The sequence below is a fragment of the Eublepharis macularius genome, chromosome 9 (genome assembly GCF_028583425.1).
Source record: "Eublepharis macularius isolate TG4126 chromosome 9, MPM_Emac_v1.0, whole genome shotgun sequence".
Taxonomy (NCBI): Eukaryota; Metazoa; Chordata; class Lepidosauria; order Squamata; family Eublepharidae; genus Eublepharis; species Eublepharis macularius.
In genome coordinates, this window is record NC_072798.1 from 106,124,908 (window position 1) to 106,149,208 (window position 24,301).

The 24,301-nt window shown below is 46.4% G+C and overlaps 1 protein-coding gene across 3 annotated transcripts in view; it reads left to right on the forward strand.

Moving 5' to 3' along the window:
* The window catches only part of UPF2 (UPF2 regulator of nonsense mediated mRNA decay), a 66,734-nt gene extending 48,320 nt beyond the window's left edge, over positions 1 to 18,414 (forward strand). For 2 of the 3 annotated variants that reach the window (XM_054988432.1, XM_054988435.1), the window contains 7 exons: positions 3,789 to 3,928; positions 7,842 to 7,946; positions 11,251 to 11,349; positions 12,078 to 12,245; positions 13,421 to 13,562; positions 14,726 to 14,846; positions 17,149 to 18,414. In XM_054988432.1, the coding sequence (XP_054844407.1) occupies positions 3,789 to 3,928; positions 7,842 to 7,946; positions 11,251 to 11,349; positions 12,078 to 12,245; positions 13,421 to 13,562; positions 14,726 to 14,846; positions 17,149 to 17,158 (785 nt within the window). In that variant the 3' untranslated portion in view covers positions 17,159 to 18,414. Of the gene's footprint in view, positions 1 to 3,788; positions 3,929 to 7,841; positions 7,947 to 11,250; positions 11,350 to 12,077; positions 12,246 to 13,420; positions 13,563 to 14,725; positions 14,851 to 17,148 lie in introns of those variants that run through there. The other variant, XM_054988436.1, reaches the window with a different exon arrangement.
* The last annotated feature ends 5,887 nt before the right edge of the window (positions 18,415 to 24,301 follow it).

Sequence of the window (24,301 nt, forward strand, 5' to 3'; positions counted from 1 at the left end):
TCTTCGCTCCAAGTTCATCCTGATGGCCTATCCTTTCCAAGGAGACGTTTATTCGATGACATGCTGGATAAGGTGCTGGTAGAGATGCATGAGAAGAAGAAGGCTCTTCCTAAGACACTCAAGAGGTTGGACAGACAGTTTTCCAATACTCAGTCTTTTCATACCCACCACTCACTGGCAAGGCCTCGTCAGGAGTCCAGACGTCCATCCTGGAACAGTGGCAGGCAACTTCAAGAGAGGCTCCTTCGAGGGGACAGACAGGACTTTGAGTCTTAAGGCCCCCAAATCCTGACCCTTTTCAACATCCAGTGGGAGGGAGACTACTTCACTTTCAACAAGCATGGTCAGACTCAAGGGCAGACACCTGGACCCTGGAAGTAGTCTCGAAAGGATACGCCATTGAATTCAAGTCCTACCCACCGGATCAATTCGTCATCTCCCCTCTGCGCAAGAATCTTCAAAGGAGGCTAATTACATTAAAGGCCCTCCAACATCTACATATCGAAGCCATAGAAAGCGTTCCCCAGCAAGAAGCGGGTCAGGGGTATACTCCCTATTCTTTACAGTTCCCAAGAAGAACGGGGACTGGCGCACTATTTTGGAATTAAAATTTGTGAACAAGTTCATAAAGTTGAAGCATTTTCGGATGGAAACGCTACGATCAATAGCCAAGGCCCTGTGCTCTGGGGAGTTCTTCACCTCCATAGATCTCTCGGAGGCATATCTTCACATCCCCATCCATCCCGTGCACCGACGTTTCCTCAGATTTCATGTGGACAATCGTCACTTCCAATTCAAGGCCCTACCCTTCGGTCTAGTCACAGCTCCCAGGGTATTCTCAGAAGTGCTAATCAACCCCATAGTTCAGCTCAGGGAGAAGGGGATCCACATCCATCCGTACCTGGATGACATCCTCATCTGGACGGACTCCAGAGAACAATCCATCCTCCACACTTGAGAGATGATCCTCTTTCTTCAACAACACGGCTTCTTGATAAATCTAAACAAATGCTCCCTGCTTCCTTCTCAAAAGCTAACCCCATCTGGGCTTACTAATAGACACCAAGGAGGGCTGCCTTTTTCTGCCACAGGAAAAGATTCAGAGAACCAAGGATCTAGTCAGGTCGGTGCTCCTAAACGATTTTACCTCACTCACAATCTTCTCCAAGTTGCTGGGGACGCTGGGGCAAACAGTGAAGCAATTTATTGGGGACACTTCCACACTCGGGACCTCTCCTTTCTACGTCCCTTTCAAGCTCAGATCATATCCAGATCTGACAGACTGGTATGTGTCTCCTGGAAGAACAAAGAAAGACTCAAGTGGTGGACGCAGTGTGCCAATCTGTGTCAGGGGAGGTCCTTCCTTGAGCCCCACAGATTACAGCTGTTTACAGACACCAGCCTGGCAGGACTGGGAGCAACGTTGGAGGGAATCCCAGTCCAAGGTCGCTGGTCAGAGGAGGAGTCTCGGCTCCCCATCAATCAACTGGAGATGAGAGCAATCTGCCTAGTTCTCTCTCATTTTGCCAAGACCATTGCAGGCCAAAACATTTTAATTTGGACAGACAACATTTCTGCCAAAGCCTATGTCAACACAATCTTAGCGTCCAGGGAGAAATTGACAGTCAGGATCTACAATACGGCATGGAAAGCCTTCATCAGATGGTCCAAGAGAAAGAAAACAGATTATCTCCATCCATCCATCTCCACGATCTTGAGCTTTCTCCAAGACGGTCTGGACTTGGGTCTCAAGCCTTCTACTCTACGCAAGCAAGTGGCGGCCCTTACTTCGGTCCTACCGCCAGTCGAGGGCATGAACTTATCCAGACATCCTCATATACATCGGTTCTTGAGAGGCGCTGCCTTATTAAGCCCCCCAGTCGTTCATAGATTCCCTACTTGGAGACTACACATGATTCTCTCGGCTCTCACCAGGACACCCTTCAAACCCCTGAGGGACATTTCCTTGAAATGGCTACAGTTGAAGACCATCTTCTTGGTGGCCATCACTTCCACTAGGAGGATCTCTGAACTTGGGTCATTATCAATCAAGCCTAATCTCTGTATTTTCCATAAGGACAAGGTCGTTCTCCACACAGACCCGACCTTCATACCCAAAGCCATTTCCAAGTTCCACAGAACACAGAAGATCAATCTCCCCTCCTTCTGCCCCAATCCAAACCACCCAAAGAAAAGGATTGGCATAATTTACACGTGAGAAGAGCCCTCAAAGCTTATCTGACTAGAACAGTTTCGATTAGGAAATCGGACTCTCTTTTCATCAACACAGCTCCACCTAATGCAGGGAAGGGGATGTCGGTGGCGACCATTGGCAAGAACATCAGATCCTGCATAGACTATTGCAAGTTGTGAAATAGAGAGATGCCCAGTGGGATCACTGCCCACTCAGTAAGAAGTGCAGCAACCAACACAGCGCTGCTTAACAATGCATCTGTAGAGGAGGTTTGTAAAGCAGTCACGTGGTCCTCGGTATCCACCTTCATGAAGCACTACAAGTTGAATGTATTCCTTTCAGCAGACGTAGCCTTCAGGAGGAGAGTTCTCCAACAAGTGGTGCTGGACGCAGAACGTGACCCACCCTGTAATGAGTAACTGATTTGGGAGCACCCAAGATGTCCTCCACTTCAGAGGGAGAAGGAACCTTTGGATAATTACCGAGAAGGGTCTTTCTCCTCTGAAGAGCGGAGGACATCTTGCCCCTCCCAGGTTCCTCGTCACCTTCTCCTTCCTCCTTTTTCCTTTTGAGATGTTAACTCTTTTTTGTCTGTAAATAACTTTCTTCTGCTGTGAGTTTTCCTCCTAGTTTTTATCTGTATAGGGCTTAGTGATTGTTGTTCTTAATTAGTGTTGATAACAGGGAAATAATTGCAGGAAGAGGAAGAAAGTTTGACTTCCTGCCTCCCTGATTGGGCAAAGGGAATCACCCAAGATGTCCTCAGCTCTTCAGAGGAGAAGGAGCCTTCTCAGTAAGTATCCAAAGGTCCGTTCACAAGGGATGCAGATGCAGTGCGGGGAATGGTCCTTGTGCTCTTGTTTCCTGCTGTGGAGGGGGGGGGGGCGGCAGTTGCGTCTGCTCCCTGTCGGACAAACACTTATGAATTGTTTGGGAGTCTGGTTGATTGATCCTGATACCAGGAAGGTTAACTGGAGTTGGCTGACTCTGTCTCTGGAAGAATTCTAGAAGTTCGCTCTGCAATATGCTGCAGATCAACAAGCTATTGAAAATACTGTAGGAGAGTTGCACAGTGTGCACTATGCATGTCGGGGGTCAGAATGCTTTTCAGCATAAATCATTTGGAGTAAACCATTTAATGCACCCTTCAGCAATTTACTACCAGGAAGAAGAAATCCCCCAAACTTATTTGGATCTGACGTTTAGTGTTCCCTTAGTGATTCCTCATTCTTGCCCAAAATTGTAATTGTTTTCATGTTTTTGTATGTATTTTAGCTCTGGTTTTAATGACTTTTAAGATGTGGTTTGTGATGTATGTTTTAATTGGTTAGTCACTTTATGAGAGTACAAAGGTGGGGTATAAATTTTTGTAAAAAATAAATTAAGTAAATGCTTGATTGCAATGTTATAATGGTTTGTGTAACTTACTGTGAGGTTTCTGTGAAGATGTGCAGGACTAAGCTTGTGCATGTTTACTCAAATGTAAGTCCACCTAATTTCAGTGGAACTTATTCCCATGCAAGTAGGCATTGAGATTTATGCTTTTGAGTTCTCGTAGCATATTAATTCATAACTTTTTTGTTTCTGTCTTTAGGCCTTGTGAATGACAAGGACTCTAAAGGTTCAATGACAGAAGGGGAGAACTTAGAGGAGGATGAGGAAGAGGAAGAAGGTGGAGTGGAGATAGAAGAACAATCTGGAAATGAAAGTGAAATCAATGACCCCGAGGAAGAGGTGATCCTTTCTTCCCTTGGCTATAGGTGTGAAGGGGGGGTAGGGTATGTGGCTGTCCACAGATCACAACAGGCCGTTAATTTGCTGGGGTGCTAAGTTTCAGAGACAGAACAGGCCTAGTAGCTACTCCAAGTCTCCACTCATTCTCGAAATCATCAAAATAGTGTTTTTGAACCTCTCTTGAAGTTCTGTCCATGTACATTTTGCAGAATAAGTTGATTGTTTAAGTAACTAAGGAATCAGTTGGCCAGGTTTGCTCTAGTGAGCTCAAGGATGGGTGAGGCATCATGTGAGGAGAAGAGACTCTGCGTGAAGCCCCTTGCAACTCTGACCGTCTGCTAGGCGAGGGGGAGCTGAGAGAAGAAGGTCTCAAACATCTCAAACCGTGTTCCCTCCCCCCTACCTAACATGATGGGTGTAGAATGAGCACCCCCTCACAGTTCTGATCATTGGGAGGGTGAGGGTTGGATTCACAGCAGGTGCCCTCTTTTCCCGTTCCTGTCCCCCAGTGACTTCTGGAAGCAACGTGCTGAAGGACTCGGCCAGGCTTGTGCGGGGAGTGTTTCAGGTACAGCAGCAGATGCATTTCTGCAGTGGATCATGACCGTTGTCTGCATCTTGAGATGGGAGGGGAAAGAGAGTAACAGTTTTAGTAAAACTGTCACATTTGTTAATCCATTTTAACTCTCAAAAGAGATCTTTCTGATGTTTGAAAAATTCCCTAAAATGTGCTTAAAGGAGCAGATGTTTCTTCACCTTGATGGGTAACCGTGTTACTCTGTAGCAATAGAAAAGAGCAAGAGTCTGGCCAGTAGCACCTATAAGACTAACAACATTTGTGGTAAGGTATGAGCTTTTGTGAGCCACAGCTTACTTCTTCAGATACAGCTAGAATGTGAGTCCATCTGTCCTTATATCTTGGAGAGTGGAGTGATTACAGAAGCCAAATGATAATAGCCAATGAGTGACAAAGGCAGGGTGTGATTGAATAGGGTGTGGTTTGCAGAGGGGTAGTGGGTGTGGAGAAATCAGCATTGGTCATGAGACAGGAAGCCTAGGTCTTGATTCAGTCCAGGTGGATGCATTGTCTTGAGCTTCGTTATCGGTTGCTATTCAGCAGTCTCTCTTTCTAATCTCCCTTTGAAATTCCTCTGCAGGGTAACTGCTACTTTTAGGTCAGCAGCAGAATGACCTGGAAGGTTAAAATTTCCCCCCACTGGTTTTTGAATGTTTTGGTTCCTGATGTCAGACTTATGTCCATTACTTCTTTGTCAAAGGGACTGGCCAGTTTGTCCAATGTAGGGAGTGGAGGGCCATTGCTGACCCGCGATGGCATAAACCACATGGGAGGATGAGCAGGAGTATGAACCCGGGATGGTATGGCTGATGTTGTGGGGGGGTCCACTGATGGTGCTGCTCGGATCTATATGAGAGCAAAGTTGGCATCTTGGTTTGTTGCAGGCCTTGGTACCAGAGTCCATGCTAGTGTTTAGTAGTTTATCATTGTGAGTGAGTGGTTGTTCCAGGTTAGCAGGCTGTCTGTAAGCAAGAAAAGGTCCCCCCCCCCCCAGTGCTTGTGTGAGGAAAGTGTCACAATCCAGCACGGGTTGTAGCTCATTGATAATGCGTTGGACTGGCTTGAGTTGTGGGCTGTAAGTGACTACTAAGGGTTTTCTGTTGTTGTTTTCTTTGGGCTTGTCTTGGAGTAAGCTGTCCTTGGGTGCCTTTGCTGTTTTCATTGGAGAGCCAGTTTAGAGTAGTGGTTAAGAGCGTGGGACTCTAATCTGGAGAGCCGGGTTTGATTCCCCCCTCCTCCACTTGAAGCCAGCCGGGTGCCCTTGGGCTAGTCACAGCTCTCTGGAGCTCTCTCAGCCCCACCCACCTCACAGGGTGTTTTGTTGTGGGGATAATGACATACTTTGTAAACCGCTCTGAGGGGGTGTTAAGCTGTCTTGAAGGTGGTATATAAATCACATATTATTATAATGTTATTATTATTGCTGCTCATAAGTCTTTCCACGGGGCCTCAACATACTCTACCAGTTTCATTGTGAGTTTTTCACCAAGCACCGTGGCAAACCACAGGGCTGGCTTCTGTCTTCAGGGTCAGAGAGTTCCCTCCCTCCCTCCCTCCCCCCCCCCCACACACAGCGTTTTCCAGGATATCAGGGCCATATTCCTAGATATGTCTTCATAGATAATGGTCAGGCCATGGCTCAGGCACAATCTCTAACCCTGAAACAAAACCTTCCCTCAAAGGCTCATTGCAAAAGATTAAACCCAATGTGTGGCCTCTTTCATGGGTGGGGCCTATCACTATTTTGAGAGGCTGCCAGGGAAGCTGTGAGTTCCGGGGCCGCCCCGACATAGAGCATTCAGCATGGGTGGTGACGTCCCACAGAACAATCCCATCTAGGTGTCTCCAGCACCACATCTGAGAGCACCTCTGCCAACTCAGAGAGGATGCTTAGTGGGGAGCTTGGTTGGTAGACAAGCAGAATACCTCACCTATCTCTAGTTCCCAACAAAAGGAGCATACGGGCAATACCAGCTATATATGTATAGCTTTTACTGGAAGTCTGTGGAAGTTGAAAGACTCACGAAGGATAATAGCAGCAGTCCCTCCTCCTTGGCCACTACTGCAGGGTTGATGTAGGACTCCATAGCCAGGCAGGATTCGTTGGGACAGACACGCCACATCATTTCCCTCTAACTGCTTCTCTGTTATACAAGCCATGTCTGTTTCCTCTTCCTGAACATACCAGTAAGGCATGCAGCTTTGCTTCTTACTGATCTGGTATTGCATAATAGGAGTGTGGCAGTGTGGTGGGGGGGAGGGTAGTAGCCCTTGCATTGTTGAATCCTGGGATGGTGCCAGAGAGGTTAGATAAGCAGCGCTGGAGCATCCTTGGCAACCCAGTCCAACAATGCAGCTCCTTTAAATATCCAGGGGTGACCTTTAAAGAGACTCTGAATTGGAAGATACATCTTGCGATGGTTAAATCCTCAGCATCAGGGATTGTAGGGTCAGTCGTACATTTCTTTTATACAAAGGGTACATTTTCTTCATCCTTGAGCAACTACTGTTTCCCATTCAAGCATGGATAAGGCATTTAAAGATCATGTAAGATCTTCAGTTTCTTCTGTGCCACAGAAGCATTGTTAGGAACATGACTAACGATACCATCCTCAGCAGAATTACCCCCTTCTAAATCCACTGAAGTCGATGGGCTTAGAAGGGCCTCGCTCTGCTTTATAAAGAAAATGTACCAGTTTTTCAAATGGTTTTTCTTTTTATTAGTGAGCAAATGCCAGGAAGCGTCACTCTCCAGCATCCTGGGCTCCGGCACTCTCAGTCTCCTGCTGTGTATTTGAATTGTTTGTTGAATTGTATGATTGTGGTGGTGGTGGTGGTGGTGGTGGTGGTTGAAAGCGCCATCAAGTCGTAGCCAACTTGTGGCATCCCTTGCTGAGATTTTTAAGGGAAGAAACTCTAATGAGAGCTAATTTTGGACGGATGGCTCTGTGTACACCGTACTTTGTAAGATAGGTTTTTAAAAAAACCTGTCAGGCAATTCTTTCATGATATGGAAAGGAAATTGAACTGATCACTTGCTTGCATACTTTTAAGGAGGTCCCCTAAGTCGTTCTCTTTAGTTTCACAGTTAAATAACTGGATAGAATTTCAGGTCAGCCTTTCTAGGGAAGTTCATCAAGGTTTGATTAACTGTATAGACAAAATTAAAGGATAGAAATGTGTTTCAGGTACTAATTTTAGTAAAAATTGGTAAAGCAGCATATACATTAAATGCACAGGACATGCCAAAACAATGAACACTCTGCAAGTGGCAGAAGTCATATCAGTTGCAATAAAATATGGCTTTTGATTTCACCTTTAAATTTAAAATTTCAGGAGGGCTCTGAAAATGAAGAAGAAGAGGGAGAAGAAGAGGAAGAAGAGAATACAGATTATCTCACCGATTCAAATAAAGAAAATGAAACTGATGAAGAGAATACTGTATGTATTGCCACTTTAATACATGTGGGTAGAGTGCCTTGAATAGTATTTTCAATAGTAGCTGCTTGATATTAGTGATTTTACTTTGGTGTATTGATTCGTATGAATACCAAGTTAAAATGTTGTAATAAATTAAGAGCGTGGTCAGTTCAGTCTTGGAACGGGCATCTCATCCATTGGCATACTTTGGTAACTTTCACCAGGCTAGGTGGCAGTGAACAAAGCCAAGGCCGGCTCCCTGTTCCTGTAAAGGCCTGGCTCTCTCTGGAGGCATGCCTGATACACTGAGGCTTTCTTGAGCCCTTCATTGCTCCGCAAGATGCCGTGCCCACCTTAAGTTATTTTTCTGATAAGCAGTTACTGAGCAGTGCCTTTGGTAGGTAAACCCAGGCTATTCAGCCAGAGAATGAGCTACAATAGAAGCCTTGGATTGGGAGAAGAGTGTATGGAAGTAGGCAAGTGCAGGTCGTCATACTGCACTAGGAAGAAACGCAAGCTGTGGCTGTTTGGTGAAGGAGGGGCCCTTTGTGCACAGGATCCGGGACTTCCTGCAAACAGATACATGGTGTGGGTCCTCTGTACTTCAGAAGAACTTGCCACCTGAAGAAAACGGCATGTGAATCAGGAGGGAGGATTATTTATCAGTTGGACTGAATGGGAGGGCTTACCTTTGGCTCTCATACCAGAGTTTTGGATGCTTTGTGTTGAGACCAGATGCATGATCCCCTGCTGACTTTGAGAACTGTCTTGTTCTTCAGGGCTGTATAGTTTTCTGCATTGTTTCAAATGCTGAGAGACAAATGAAGCAGATTTTGAATGAGAATCTTGTAATAATCTGGTCAGTTGTCCTGCACGGCAGAAGAGAATTTTCTTTGCAGATATTCCTGCTGTATGCTAGGCAGTTTGGAAGATGGAAGTCTGTGTACTGTGAAGATGATGATGATAATAGCCTATATTATATATATATAATATATAATTATATATATTATATATATGTGCTTATATACGGCCCTCTTGGACAGATTAGTTCCACACTCAGAGCGGTGAACAAGATTATTATCCCCACAATACAGCTGGAGAGCTGGGGCTGAGAGGAGGGGCTGACCCCACGCCACCTGTGGTGTTCATGGCAGTAGCGGGAGTCGAGCTGGCAGAGTGCGGATTCACAACCAAGCCACTTACACACACTATGCTACAGCAGCTCAGATCGTACCTGGCCAAAGCAGCAGAGAGCTGCAGTGCAACAGAACTCATTGAAGGCATGGTGTACAGCATGGTAGAGAGACTATTCTCTCCCCTTTGTATAACAATACGTTGCAAACCATTACGCTAGATTAAAAGTCTAGCACTCCACTGGTTTTTTTCCCCTTTCTTTTTTATTTTCGGAAGCTACAGCTGGATGGCCAGGTTCAAGGGATGGTATTTTAATTAACCGTGTTAGACCAGGTGACAAGTCTACCATGTAGATCATAGTTAAGCTCCTTGAGCTCTCCCATATGCTGAGTAGGAGACATGCAGCATTGTGCAGCAGTTATCCACACGTCAGAAGGTATTTGGGACTTACTGGCAAGGATTGTGCTGCTGCTGCTGCTGCTCCTATGATGTGTGTGCATTTTATTACTTTCCTGCTTCAGTAACGATACATCAGAGATGGCGAGCTTTATCAGTTGGATCCAGCCAGCTTTTTTTTTTGGCTAAATATTGCCCGATTCCCCTCTTCATTACGGGACCCATGACGCATGGCTTTTGTGTGGTCAGGCCCTATGATCCTCAGCCTAGTTTTTTGGCGGTGAATAGGAATTCCTCATCCCTTTTACAAGTGCAAAAAACTGTCTGGATGTATGCCTGTCAATATATCTAATTCTCAACATGGCCAAATCTGTGGATACTTAAATCCAGTGACTGGAGCCATGAATAGACAAGATAAATCTTTCTATAAACTCCACAAATGCCCCAGATTTACAGAAAAACCTGAAACAAATAATTGTTTTTTTAAAACCAAAATAATAGAAACAGCACCTGTAGCTTTAAGAAATGAATGCCCTTTCAGTTACCATTGTGGGATTTGCTAGACGACCATAACAGTATTGCCAGCCTTGAAGCCTTGGTTTCTGTCCGTTAATGGAAGCAGGCTAGGCCCTTTCCAGGACTGTTTTGGCTTTTGAGGGAGGACTCATCTAGGCCAGGCCTGGCAGCAAGCACCAGGCAATTAGATACCATATGATTTGTGTGATTCATCCAGAATCCGCTGCTTGCTACTGTTCAGCCGCCACCACCGCAGGAAAGCCAGTGTGGTGTAGTGGATACAGTTTCAGAGCAGGATCTGTGAGGACTGGGCTCGAATCCCCACTCTGCCATGGAAACTCACAGGGTGACCTTGAACCGTTCATCTATCCCCAGCCTAACATGCCTCATAGGTGGTTGTGAGGATAAAATGGAGGAGAGGAACATGATGTAAGCTACATTGGGTCCCCATTGTGGAAAAAATCAGGGTATAAATGAAGTCAATAATAAATATAGCTGAAGATGGGGGGAGCAGATAAAAGATAGGTTGGTGGGTAGGAAAGAGAGAAGGAAGCAGGGAAAGAGGACACAAAGCTGGCATGGTGTGTGTGGGGGGGAGGTATAAGGGAAAGTGAAGAGGCCTCCCACAAGTCCTTGTGAGTACCCCCCCCCCCCACTCTGCATTTGTGCCTGGCAGCTGGCACTGCACAACTTGGCTAGAGTTTTGCTGGGGAGAAGCTGCCAGGGGAAGAGAAAGGGAGGGGAAGCTGAAAGCAGAGGAGCAGAGAAAGGTAGGTTGGATGGTGGGTTGGAAGGAAGCTGAAGGGGAGCAGCTGTGGGGCTTTTAGGAAAGGAAAAGAGCAAATAATGGGGGAGAGGAAAATGCTCCTACAGGCCATCACGCACACGCTTGTGTTTAAGATATTCATAAAGTCATCCCCACCTGACTTTGTTAATGCGCACCCCCTGCCTTCACAGGTGGTCTAGTTCTGGGTATTATAGTCAGCCATACATGCAGTAAAGACTTCACAGTTGTGGATGTGCCCTGGAGTATCTGGCCTGTGCATTGCATACAAATGTTGAAATGTTACAGTATGGATTGTTTCCACCTTAAATTTTGAAAATGGTTCCTGTTGGGTGAAATGACAGATGGTAGCCGTCACTGATTAAAATTGACCTGGCCTGATGACCATCCCAAAGGGCCTTCAAAGGCCACAACCAGCCCTCAGAGATAACTGCCCCTAATAGAGATACAATGAGACAGTCAAGTTTATTCTCTCCCCCCCCCTTTCTTTATCAGGAAGTAATGATCAAGGGAGGTGGACTGAAGCGTGTCCCGTGTGCTGAAGACGAAGACTTCATCCAAGCACTGGACAAAATGATGCTAGAAAATTTACAGGTATTGGTTGATTGTGGGGTTTTTTTTGTAACTTGAATTGGCAAGCTTGCTTTTGTGCTACCACAACACCCCCCAACTATTTTTATTTCAATAAATCCCCCCTTGTCTTGTGCCACCATAAACAACATAACAGTCTTGAGTTTGAAAACTCAGGGGGTACATATTTTGTTTTGAAGTACTGTTTTTCTTTGCCATCTTAAGAAGTCAGTATGATGTAGTGGTTAGAGTGTTGGACTAGGCTCTGTCTGAGGTTTGACTCCCTGCTCTACCCTCGCAGCTTACTGGGTGATCTTGGGCCAGTCACACACTGTCAGCCTAACCTACCTACAGGGCTGATGTGAAGAGAAATCGGAAGCAACTTTGGTTCCCCATTGGGGAGAAAGCTGGAGCATAAATAAACTAAATTAAATCTTTAGGGTTTTTTATAAAGCATTCCCTGGTGTATCTTAATTTGATGTATTCCATCTAGTAATGAATTGCTGATCAGTACAGTAGGCTGCTTGACAAAACGAGTGTAACTGCACAATCAACATGTTTGTAAGCGCAAGTATTAGTATTCTGATTTTGCACTTTTAGGTATTCATCTAAAAATTATAATGTGTGAAGCTCCCCAGGAGTTAACTTGTGGGGCCTAAACCCCATTTACTTTGGCATTGAAACCTTTTTTTGCAAACCTTGGCTTTGGAATCTTGTCCTGGTCTTTGACACACAGTATGTTACGTTTTCAGCAAAGGAGTGGTGAATCTGTGAAGGTCCATCAGTTAGACGTTGCAATTCCTCTGCATCTCAAGAGCCAGCTGAAGAAAGGTCCACCCTTGGGTGGCGGGGAAGGAGAATCGGAGTCTGGTGACACAATGCCTTTTGTCATGTTGACGCGAAAGGGCAACAAGCAGCAGGTGAGGAGGACACACAAATTCTTTTACAAACTGTTCCTCCTGACTGGCTCACTGGACCGCTGACTCTCTCAAGAGGTGTCATGTATTGCCAGAACGTTGCCACATTTAAGGGCACCACTTTTGAGTTTTGCACAGGAATGTTACAGGCGGTATCAATTGCATTTTAGCCCACAGTCTCCCCTCCTCTGTTTGTATATTTTGCTGAACGTAGTTTCACTTTATTCATCTGATGTGGGTTTCCAGCCCACAAAAAGTTACTCTTCAGTGTGTGTGTGTTAGTATTTTAAGGTGCCTCAAGACTCCTTTTTTTCTTTGGTGTAGCATGGCTACCTCAATTGTTTAGAATTTTCTATCTAAATGAATGAACCCTAATATAATACATACAAATACTTAATACATAGTGCTAATATACTAATATATTGTTGTCTGTGATTTTTACTTATTTAAAAAGGATGTCTCGTGATAGCGGTTGTGTAGCTGCACTTTCTGGGAATTCACAGTTCAAAAGGAAGGCAATTTAAAAGTTTTATCTTGCTCTGTGGGATTTACTTGCTAGCAGTTGTGTTCTGGGCTCTGGGTGTGGAAGTGCTGTAACACCCCCCCGTCTTGTTGTTTTCACAAACTTAAAACTGATGGGGGGGCGGGGGGGGCATATTGAGAATCAGTCTTGTGGCGTCTTTCCCCCCAAGCACTATCCCACATTCACTCCCCTTCGTTTAGACTTCCTTCTGGGCAAAAGCCAAGCGCTCAGGATGTTGTGTGACTATTGGTACAGATAATAGGAGTAAAAAGGAGCATCTAGATGATCTCATGCCCGTTTTGGCAACGTCTGGCTCTCAATTTCCCTTCTTTCCACCCTCTTTTAACCCTCATGGGTTAAAAGCGTCATGGATGGTAGAGCTAAGCATGCAGCACCTTGCTGCCCCTCAGCCCTTTAGAAGTTTTTTTTCCTCTTTTCCCTGCTGAGGCGCACTGGAAAAAGAGCAGCAGAGTGGCGGTGGCAGCAGTGAGCGGTGCCAGAGCAGGAGAGAGGGCACCATTCCCACGGCTCTTGCTGCTGCCTGGGACCAGAGGTTCTTTCCTTGCGTTCAGAGTGGCCCTTTGCTGTGCTGTGTTTTGCGGTGCTCGTTTTGTTCCTTGATGGGCTCTCAGAGAGATGTCTTGTGTCGTCTTAGTTCAAGATCCTCAACGTGCCAATGTCTTCCCAACTGGCTGCGAACCACTGGAGCCAGCAACAGGCTGAGCAAGAGGAGAGGATGAGAATGAAGAAGCTGACCCTGGACATCAATGAGCGGCAGGAGCAAGAGGACTACCAGGGTAGGGAGATCCTCGCGGAGGGGAGGGGGCCTCATGCAGCCGGAGGGGGCAGCACGCGGCCCCTGGGCTGCTGCTGGGAGAGGCTCGGGGCAGATTTTGCCCCCGCATACGCACTTGATGACGCCTGCCGACATGGATCACTTCCCTGCGGTTCCTGTGCAGGAAGAGACAGCCAGCATGCATGGGGGCCCCGTACAAATGTGTAGTAGGCTTCCCACCCCCAAGCCCTCTCTTACCATTTCATGAGCCACAAAAAGGAGAACTCTGTTTTTGAATTGACATTAAAAATCATGTCATGGTAATGGAGCCGAGGGGAGCCGAGGGGCCCCTCCATCTACTGCCCTTTCCCTTCCCCCATGCTCCCTTCTCCTGGTGCTGAAGCCCAGCAGACTGATCAGGGGGACGCCTGTTTAGCTTTTGGCACAGCAAGTGCACATACCACAGTATTGGGGAAAATAACATCTGAGGATCCCCACAGTCAACAGGTACAATCCTCAGCATACAAGCCTGCCTGTGGCCTCTTGAAAGCGCTGCTTGTTGATTCCCTCCTCCCTCCCAAAGTGACTTTTTTAACCCATTGGAAAGGCTGCACCATCTGTCGCTCCAGACACACAGTTGTAACGGGAAACTTTCCAGCATGTTCTGTGGGAATTTAGTTTGTTCATTCAGATGAGATACTAGTTGTTGTAGTCTCTTTCCCAGCAGGAAAAAAGAACTTGAAATGTTACTAACTTTTTGAGTGTGTTTATTTTTCCAATATTACCAACTTTCAGACTGAAGGCAGTTTTATAGCTGTGGTTTGCTCCACAGAAAGTTGAGATTTGTGTGTTGGTAGACACATTGATGTTGATGGCTCTCTTGCCAATGAGGCTGTTTCCAGAACTGTATTTTCCAGGATTGAGAGTTCAGGGGCACCTCAGATGGGCAAAGTTTATTTTGACATAAGCTGTGACGAATCAGAGCTCATGTCATCAGAGGCTCTGGACGTGCCCTTCGTGCAAGAGAAGAAGTGAGCTCTGCCAAAGCTTATGTCGAATTTTTCTACAACCGACTAGCACAGCTGAAATTATGGCACTTGAAAGATCTCTGATGTTCCTTTGATTTTGTAATCTAGACATTGCCACCCACCTCTTAATGTCCTTCTCTTAACCAAAATTCCACAGAGATGATGCAGTCCCTTGCACAGCGGCCAGCTCCAGCAAATACCAACCGAGAACGGCGGCCCCGCTATCAGCATCCCAAGGGAGCACCTAATGCTGATCTAATCTTTAAAACTGGTGGGAGGTAAGAGAGCTTTTGGTGCCCTGGAGGCAGAGCAGGGGGACTGCCAGGCTCTTACTTTTCCTGAGTTTTATAGACTTGAGGAGGAGGAGGAGGAGGAGAGGAAGCCCCTTTAATTTGTACGTAATCAAATCCTTGAACAAGAAGAAACTCTCGCAGGAGCCCAGGGCACCATGCCTGTTTAAAAATGTTGCTGGCGGTAGCTGAAAACTTTTCATGGTTCAGTCCTTTGAGTAGTTTTCTAGGGGAAGCCCAACAGGAATGAACACGGGATCTGAGCAATGCCAACAAGAAGAAAAATGTCACGTGGCTTTTTAAAGGAAAAGGGGGGCAACACTAGTGGCTTAGAAATTTTGGCAGTGGAGGGGGGGGCACGCATCTTTTGTTTAATGTTGGACTTTTAAATACCATTTTAAACTTCATATTTTATGGATTCTACTGGATTTTTTGTTTTGTTTAGAAGAATAGGGACAAAGAATTTTGGAATAAATTGGACCTGCCCCATAGGGTTCCCCCCCCCCACTGCTTTTCTAGAGTTGAAAGCACTTCCCATTTGTGCAGTAATCCTGGCGAGAACAGGGAAGAATAGTATGAAGAGAGACTGCCTGGTCTCTTTTCCAGGGGAGAAGTCCCCCGACCTGTGCCAAGCTGCTCTTAAAAGATTTCCACCATTAGCCTTCTCTTTATTCATACAACACTGGGAAATCTGGATGTCCTCCCTGTCTGCCAGGGATGCTGCTTGAGGATCCGTTGCCGTGCTGCTAGCCAGTAGCCCCTCGTTGCACTTATTTCTTGTATGCAGAAACTGGCAAGGTAGTGGCTTGCCCAGGTTTGAATTATGGGAATCCAGGCTCATACACTCCCATTCCTCTTCCTTCCTTCACTGTCTCTTGCATTGGTCGTTGCCCAGTAACTGCTGCTTGTCTGGACAGCAGGTTCCTGTGATATGACCCTCCTCTGGGCTGCATCATATTTAAAACCAGGCAATGCACACCTTAAAGTGTTTGTTTGCTTCAAGAATTCCAAGGCTGCACCAGTCACCTAAGGATACCGCCTGTGGCTTACAGTCCTGGGGCACAGGAGGGAAAGGGGGTTATCCGAGTGTTTGCTTGCTGAATAGCCGCTACTTCAATCCAAAGGAAAGGCTCTTGCCTCTCAGTTTCATTGTCATTCCTGTTTTTTCAACACGATCAGGCATGAGAGAGGGAACAGATAGTGCCCAAACTGAGAATAGTCATAGAAAACAGAAAGTGAGTTTTGAGGACGGCTGAAGAGACAGAAGAGATTGTTCTTAAGAGTCAGTATGGCATCATGTTGGGGACTGGAGAAAGACCTAGCTATCAAAAAAAAAATCAGTGGTTTGCTTGCAGGTACCTTTTTAGATCTACATTCATACAGAGCCAGGTTTGACCTCCCAGTCTCAGGATCAGCTCTGATCAAGCTCTGAGGGCAAATGATAGTTGCAGGAAATGGGGGAAATCGTTGCTGGCAGACAGCAGCCTCTGACGACTGAACTGACCAACTAACTGAGGGGACTAAGGTGGATTCTATGCATTGCCTTCTTGGTTTCTTTGTTTTATTTAAGGAAAAGGAAGTGTTGTCCTATGTTCCCTGGGATGCCCAGATAGAAACTAAAGGCTCATTCCAGTCCTTATCTGTGACTCCTTGTATGTTCATCACAGAAAATGGGTGAGGGGACTGTACACTCTAAAGAGAGATGTGGGGGGGGGGTGCAACTCCTAGATACCCAAGATGCTTCTTAGATCTCTGCCCTGGGCGCTGCGTGTTATGAACGAGTACACTAAGAAAAACTGCATTTTGTAAACTGTTTGAAATGTGCAAATTTGCCTTATTTCTCTTTTGCTTAATTTATCGTGCAGCTTTTGTGTCCTGTTATGCCAGGTAGATTAGGGACAAGAAACTTTGCAGGACACTCCAACCATATGCTCTGGCTATTGCCAACCCTTATTCTGCACAGTCTCTGCTTTCTGAGATCTTACTGAGGATTATACTTTAAAGTGTATCATTGAAACTTAAGAGCTTGAAATACAGTTTTTTAAAAAAAAATGAAAGTGGGGAGGATTAAAAAACACAGTTCTCTTGCTAGTGCGTACTGGATTACATTGATTGAAAAAAATCACATTCATTCTTGGTATGTTTTTTCTTGTTAGGAAGGAAGTGGGCTGAGTAAAATTCCCCTTTTTGTTCTTTTAAAACGCTTATCTGCGAAATTAACTGCATTTGGCAGACAACACTGCCACACCAGTTGGTTCTTTGCCATTCACACACTTTTCCCTCTTTTTAGGAGACGTTGATCCAACAGCAAGCGTCATTTCATTAGGTCCTGTATCTCCAACGTTGTGGATTAGTGGAGTCTTCCAGCAATTAAATGAGAGCAGCAGACACATCTGAGCACGTCAGTCTAGAGAGTTCAGAATCGAAAACCTGTGACAGGCTGGGGCCGTAGAGCATATACACCAGCCTCCACTAAAAACAGAAATAGCGGAAGCTTCCAGTCATGGCCTACCAAAAAAATGCATTTTGTTATGGCACCGTGTGAGGGTTAATCTTCTCATGAGAATGGAAGTAAATAAATGAGATGGTTAACTTTACCAAGTGAGCAGTTCAGTTACAACAAAGAGCAAAGGATTATGGCGGAGCAGAGACAGTTTTGATGGTTTAAGTGTGTGGGGAATCAACCCTCGTAATGAGTGGCATTTCCTCAGAATTGAGCATGGCGTGTCAGGAGAATATTTATTTGGGGGGGCTCCAGGTCTGCAGTAGAGAAGTGATGGAGCAAGAAGTAGGTATCATGTAGTAAACCCTGATGAGTAGGATAAGCGAAACCAAAGCCCCCGGATGTTCCACAGGAAAAGGCTTCTTTTCTGGGAGGAAGGAACTCTGCTCTTGGAGTGGGGGGAAGGAGAGCAAAGGTTGGAAGAGGGCAAGGGAGGGCACCAGGATGATCCCAAAATGAGCTCCTGAGGGTCAACAGAGACGATGTGAAAGCCAAGAACGCTGACCTCCAATTGCCTCGAACAGCCTGACAACAGCCGAAGAACAGGAGATCTAGTGGCGCTCGTTGGAAGCATTGTTGAAAACCAAAATGTGCCAGTCAGCATGACAAACAGATGCCGCAAAGTGGAGCTGAATGTTCTGTTGACTTACATGGGTTGTTAAGCCTCTGTCTATGTATTAAAAAAGGAAAAAAAATAGTTGGCAAAAAGTAGAATTTTTATTTTTCTAAGTGGAAATGAGGTTTTTTGGTCAGTTTCTGACAATCTTGTTTGTTAGGATAGATGTGGGGGGATTTTATTTTTGGTTGCTTCCACGTAGGTGTAGTACATTCAGTTAATGAGCACATCTGTATGCTACTAATTTTTTTTCTAGCTATTTTAAAAATTCTTTTCACCACAGTTGAGTTCTGCATGTAGAATTTTAAATGAGACTTGTACAAATTTGTAACATTTCTCTCTCACACACTCACACGCAGTCAGAAATGCCACCTGATCTTCACCAGCTTCAGAAATCTGATCTTTGCCGATGCTGCAATAAAGTGTTGTAATTTAGAGTTGTTCTCGTCTCTCTGTGTCTCGTTTTAGCACAGGAGGAAGGTTTATCAATAAAGAACTTTGTTTTAAAAGCTAGGGTCCACAGATGTTTTTTGAACACACGGACTTGCCTCATCTGCCCCTTAGCCTCTCTTCTCCAGCAGCTAGCTGGACTGGCTGAAGGGTGGCCCTCAGTCTCCTGGTATGCAAAGTATGGACTCCATCGCAGAGTCAAACTTGCAGGCATAGCCGCTGGAATTTCTTGGCTTTTCTCTTTCAACAGTAGATGACAATCAGTTGTGTCATGTCCCAAGCTAACTCTCCTATGAGCAGCACATGTGCTGCCTTTCAGGAAGCAAACATGGTTCTTAGGGTCTTGGTCCCCCCTCTGGATGCAGCAAGTTGCGTTTACTCAGTGGCTTTCTGAGCATAGCTCAAACAATTAGACAATCTTCAAATGTCGCGTGCCATGACACAGGTGGTGGGCAGCTGCTTAAGCAGCATACAGCAACGGTCCCAGTTCCGGAGCCAGCTCTGTTCCTGCTCCGCTTCTCCCTCACTAGTTGCCAATTAAGAGCCAAAAGAAAACGATGAAAGGAGCGGTGGTGTCTGAGGCAGGGTCAGGACTTTGGCTTTCCTCCTCGTATTGCAGGTTCATTGAAGTCTCACTGACAACAGCCCTTACAGTAGACACCACCACACTAGATGGCCAAGGATCGACTTCAATCAAAAGTGCCTTCATGTGTTTTTTATAGAGCAATACTGAAAACCTTGGCAGATTCAGCTAGGCTCAAGAGGGGTGCTCGGGGAGGTGCTCTGAACACTCTCGTGGTGTTCACACAAGCAAGTGTTGCACCTGCATCCCCTTTTTTCTAGTGCAGAAAAAAATAGACACCACTTCAGTTTGATGCCATCAAGTGCAGAATTACAGAGAACCAAAGCAGATCCTGTCCTCGCAGATCAAATAGCCAGAAAATCTGGTGTGAATGGGGGGAAAGGACACACAAGTTTTCTCAGTTGATTGGCCAACATTGCAATGTTTAAAAAAAAAAAGCAAAAAGAAGGGACTAAAAAGTACAGGAAACAGACTCCTGTACGAAATGTCATTCTACGTCTCTTGTGTTGGTCAGGAGATGATTTACTTCTTACTGCTGAGATTGGCATGCACACACAGCACATAAACCAAGAAATTTCTATATGTTGATTGAGGAGTTCTGGAGGGAAACTTTAAAGTATTAAAGATTCAGGGGTCGCTGGAGAGTTTTTTTGTTAACCATATTGCAACGGCTTTTCCTCTATCAATTGCAAGGTTGTTTTTTTTATAGTAAAGAGTCCAGTAGCATCTTTAAGACTAACCAACTTTATTGTAGCATAAGCTTTCGAGAGCCACAGCTCTCTTCGTCAGATGCAGCTGACGAAGAGAGCTGTGGCTCTCGAAAGCTTATGCTACAATAAAGTTGGTTAGTCTTAAAGATGCTACTGGATTCTCTAGTATTTTGCTACTATTTACTAATTATTAGTATTACTTTACTATTTTGCTACTACAGACTAACACGGCTAACTCCTTTTTTTTTTTAAGGGAGGGTATGTATGCAGGGAGAAAAACTGCAGAAAACCCGGGAAAATCAGTTCTGCAGCTGATGCAGTCTTTCACCATGCAGACTGCAAAAAGGTCAGGGAAGCACTCAGGGTATTTTGACCGTGCATACAGAACTCTGGAGAGAAATGGATGCAGCGTGGGGCCAGAACCGACGAAAAAGCTCTGCGCAGAAAAGGCCAAAGTCTAAAGCTGAACAGCTTTCCGAAGCCTTGTCAGACCCAGCTGCTTGGGCTTCCCTTCTGGAGCTCAGAAATCCCCTCGTGGATGGGAAATGTTGATGAATACGAGAAGTTCTTCTTGAAATAGTAGGGCAGAACATCACCTCATGCCCTGGAGGGGATTTTCTGGCAGGTATTTGTGGCTCTGGCCCATCACTTCTGGGGATTGGTTTGAGGTTCTCAGCCATTTTCGCTGAAATTTAAGGCAGACAACGGCATGAAAACGGTGCAGCCAGACACTCTAAGACAGCCAATGAACAATGCAATGAACTAGGGTTACAGAGTTAACAACGTGAAGAACAAACTAGAGCAATACAGGAAGTGGATTACAAGGTACAGGACAACGTAGTGAAAGCCTACAACAACCGTTGCAGTGGGGAACAACCCTGTTACGAAGGTGCCCTCCTTGGGCTGTTCCAGTCTACCATTCCAATCACTTTTCAAAATGCCTCCTTGAAACGTATAATTTTGCACAATCTGTAGAATGACAGGAGTGCAGGAACCTTCATCTCGGACAAGCCATTCCACAAAGTGGGAGTCACCACAGGGAATGCATGTAAATCCGAAGCTGCAAGGTGGCCCCTTTGGCAGACACGTCTGCTGAGAGAAGCTGTTGCAGCAGATCACGGAGGGCGAGGCAGCCCTGCAGGCAGGCAGGTCTAAGGCTATCGAGGGCTTTGTAGGGGAGAACCAGAAGCTGGGACTGGCCTTGGTAGCATCAGTAATCAATGAAGTGAATTGATCAGATTTGGATTCTGCCCTTCCTCCCAGAAGCCCATAAGATATAGATCAGGGTGAGAAATGGCATTTAAGAGCAATGGCTTTTGCTGTGTTTGTGGCCCCCCCTCCCCATTCTTACCTGTGGGTTCCCTCGTGAGGCAGGTGTCTAGCCCCTGACCTCCACCAAGCACACAGAGAGGGGGTGATAGGGCCGTTTGGGCTTCTACAGCATCCCAAGCAACCTCTGGCTTCAGATTTCTATTAAAGGCTGTTGGCATGTAGGTCTGGGTTGGGTAAACCGTCCCTAGTCATGCCCTGCAAGGCTGTTTCTACTACAAACTCGCTGAACCCCTCTGGCATTTATCTACTCCTAGCCTTCCATCACTGGCCATTCTGCTGGCCTCTCCCCAAGGTGGCAATTGAATAAAAGGTGTGAAGTTATCTCCGAGGTAAATTCAAAGGAGGCCCACTTCCAGGTGGCAAATGGAGGGTGGCTTCTGAGACCCAGGAGAAAAGCAGCAGTAGGGTTTCTCCCTAATGGATGTTCCTCCATCAGTGAAAGTGGCAGAAGGCTTGGGAACTGCCTCTCTGAAGTTCTTGTAAACATGTAGGACTACTTTACATGCGGTTAGGGCTTCTGCAATACAGGCATCATCTAAGAATTGTCAGCTTCTGCTACGGCAGGGTTTGCCAAACAGTGGCTCGCAAGATGCCTGTGGGTCTTCTAGACATATCGGTCTCTGAGCAACACCATGGCCATCAGGGCTTTTCTCCTGGGAAAAGAGGTGGTGGAACTCAGGACCGCACAATGACGTCACTTTGGGTCAGCTGGTACAAGGGGGGAGTTTTTAAAAGTTTAAATCACCCTCTGCAAAAATGGTCACATGGCTGGTTGCCCCGCCCCCTGATCTCCAGACAGAGGGGAGTTTAGGTTGCCCTCCATGTCGCCAAGCAGTGCAGAAGTCAATCTCAACTCCCCTCTGTCTGGAGATCAGGGGGCGGGGCCATCGGCCATGTGACCATTTTCAAGAGGTGCCAGAACTCCATTCCACCAAGTTCCTGCTGAAAAGAAGCCCTGATAGCCATACAGTTTATTTTAGTGGGGAAGGAAGGGAAAATTGGCAAACTTGTATGCTTGCAAGCTCCTCCCCTCCACCAGAAGTCACCAAGAGAAAAAAAGCTCGAAAAAAGAGCGTGTGGCGGCCACATACCTTAGTGAGGGAGCTCGGGAGGCGCCATGTGTTTGACTGCGGCGGCAGCAGCAAGAAGTGAGCCGGAGAGCAAGATCGCCGGCTGGCTGACCGAGGCACACATGCAGGCCCTGTCCCCTCCCCTTGGCCTAATGGCTGGACATGGTGCGGGGCCAGCAGGGTTGAACCATCCCAACGCTTTCCTCTCAGGCTGCTTAATCAATGTTTGTAGCGTGAATCCTTTGGTTTACCCAGGAGGAAGTCCCCCTTTCCTCCCCCCCCCCCCGTGTGTGTGTGTGAGTGGGAGAGAGTTCGATCTGTTTTCAGAGCAAGGTGTGTGTGTGTGGGGGGGGGAGAAATGCTTGTGGTGTATGTTGGTGGGAGTTCCTTTCCCTTTCTTTGGGGAAATGCTGGGAGGGGGGTCAAGTTGGTGGCTGGGCTGCTTTTGAAGGAACCCATCCATGGTTTTTGTGTTGATCTCCCCAACTTTTATATACCCACCAACTATGCCTTTTGATCTTTTCCCTCCCATTTCCAAGCCTTTTCTGTTCTCTTTTATTCTCCTCTCACCACACATACATTTTAGTATCCCTTTTCTTTCTTTCCTTCTTTCCATGTCTTTTCCCCCTTCCTTCCTTCCATATCCCTCCCTCCCAGCAAGGATGTAACATCACTTTCAAGGTCAAAGGTCAGGCAATGATGTCACTTTCAGCATTTTTACTAAAACCCTGCCCCTTCCTGTGATGTCACTTTCAGGACACTCCTGCAAACCCGCCTCTTCCTCTGAAGTCACTTCAGTGCATCATGTCTTGTGGCTCTCAAACATCTGACATTTATTCCATGTGACTCTTACATTAAGCAACTTTAGTCACTCCTGTGCTGTGGCAATAGTTTAAGGCAAGTGGGTGGGGTACTTGGTTGCAAAGGTGGCTCTTTCCCTGCACCTTTAGCCAGACACGGGGGAATTCTACAGTAACATTGGATGCTGCTTTGAATTTCTACCTAAAAGGCTTTGTAAGAGCATTACATTTATTTATTTATTTTCCCTTGCCAGATTATCAAGCACATCATGGAAGTTTGCTTTCCATGGTCATGGAAGTTTGTTCCTTCCTACAATTTAGGAGGAAACAGATGTGCCTGGAAGGGCCGCAAAATGCACTTGGGTGGGGATGGCCACTAGGGGGCAGTCTTGCCCGGGAAACGGTGGCCTCGCAGGCTGGCCGGCTTCTGGGCGCTGAGCAAGGACGAACTGCAGTGAGCTTGGCAGCTCTTCTCTCCTTGCTCCCCACCCGGCAAGTATATAAGCCCCCCACCCCCCAGGATTCTGGATTCTGTGCCCCTCTAAGCCGGAAGTCTTAATAATAACATTAAGAAACCTTAATAAGCAACATCCCCCCCCCCCTTGCCTTGTTTATTTTCATTCATGGAAAAGAGGAGAATGATGTAAGCTGCTTTGAACCCTTACTGGAGAGAAAGGGGAGATATAAATGATGTAAACGAAAATAAAAATAAAGACAAGATCAGTTCTCATGAACAAAAATACCCTTTAAGGTGATTTTTGGAACTACTGCGCTGAGTGACAACACCTCCCCCCTGCTGTCCGATCAGCCAGGCACGTTGCCACCGTTAGTTTAGGGCTGCCGGTCCCTGGGGGCGGCCGGGGATCCCCCACTCTTAGCCTCCCCCCCCTCACCTGGCCAGCAGGGGGGAAAGGCCTGGGGGATGGGCCCCGGAGCTCTGAAGCACCCTCCCGCGGGCTCTGGAGCCTTCCTTGTCGTGCAGGAATGTAATTCCTGGTGCGACAAAGAAGTGAAGGTCCCCCCAAACAGGGGAATTTTGTTTAAAATGGGCTCTCAGGACTCCAGAAGCGCCCCCAAAGACCCCATCCCCCAATTCGAAGGCCTGGAGGTGACCTGGCAACCCAAACTTAGCTTGCTTGTTACAGGGCATGATGCGAATTTAACTTCTTCGTCATACCTGCTCCCGGCACTTGCTTGGACTGTTCTCTCCATTCTTTTTTTGCATCTTCACCGCCCGCTGAGAAAGAGAGACGTCGTCTCTTTCCCCCCAGACGGGAGCCAGAAAAGGCAGCTAGCTTGTCGGGGTAGGTGAGACATGGCAGGCAAAGCAGCTCCCCAAGTGAGAAAGGGAAAAGGGGCAAAAAACAGACCACGCCTGA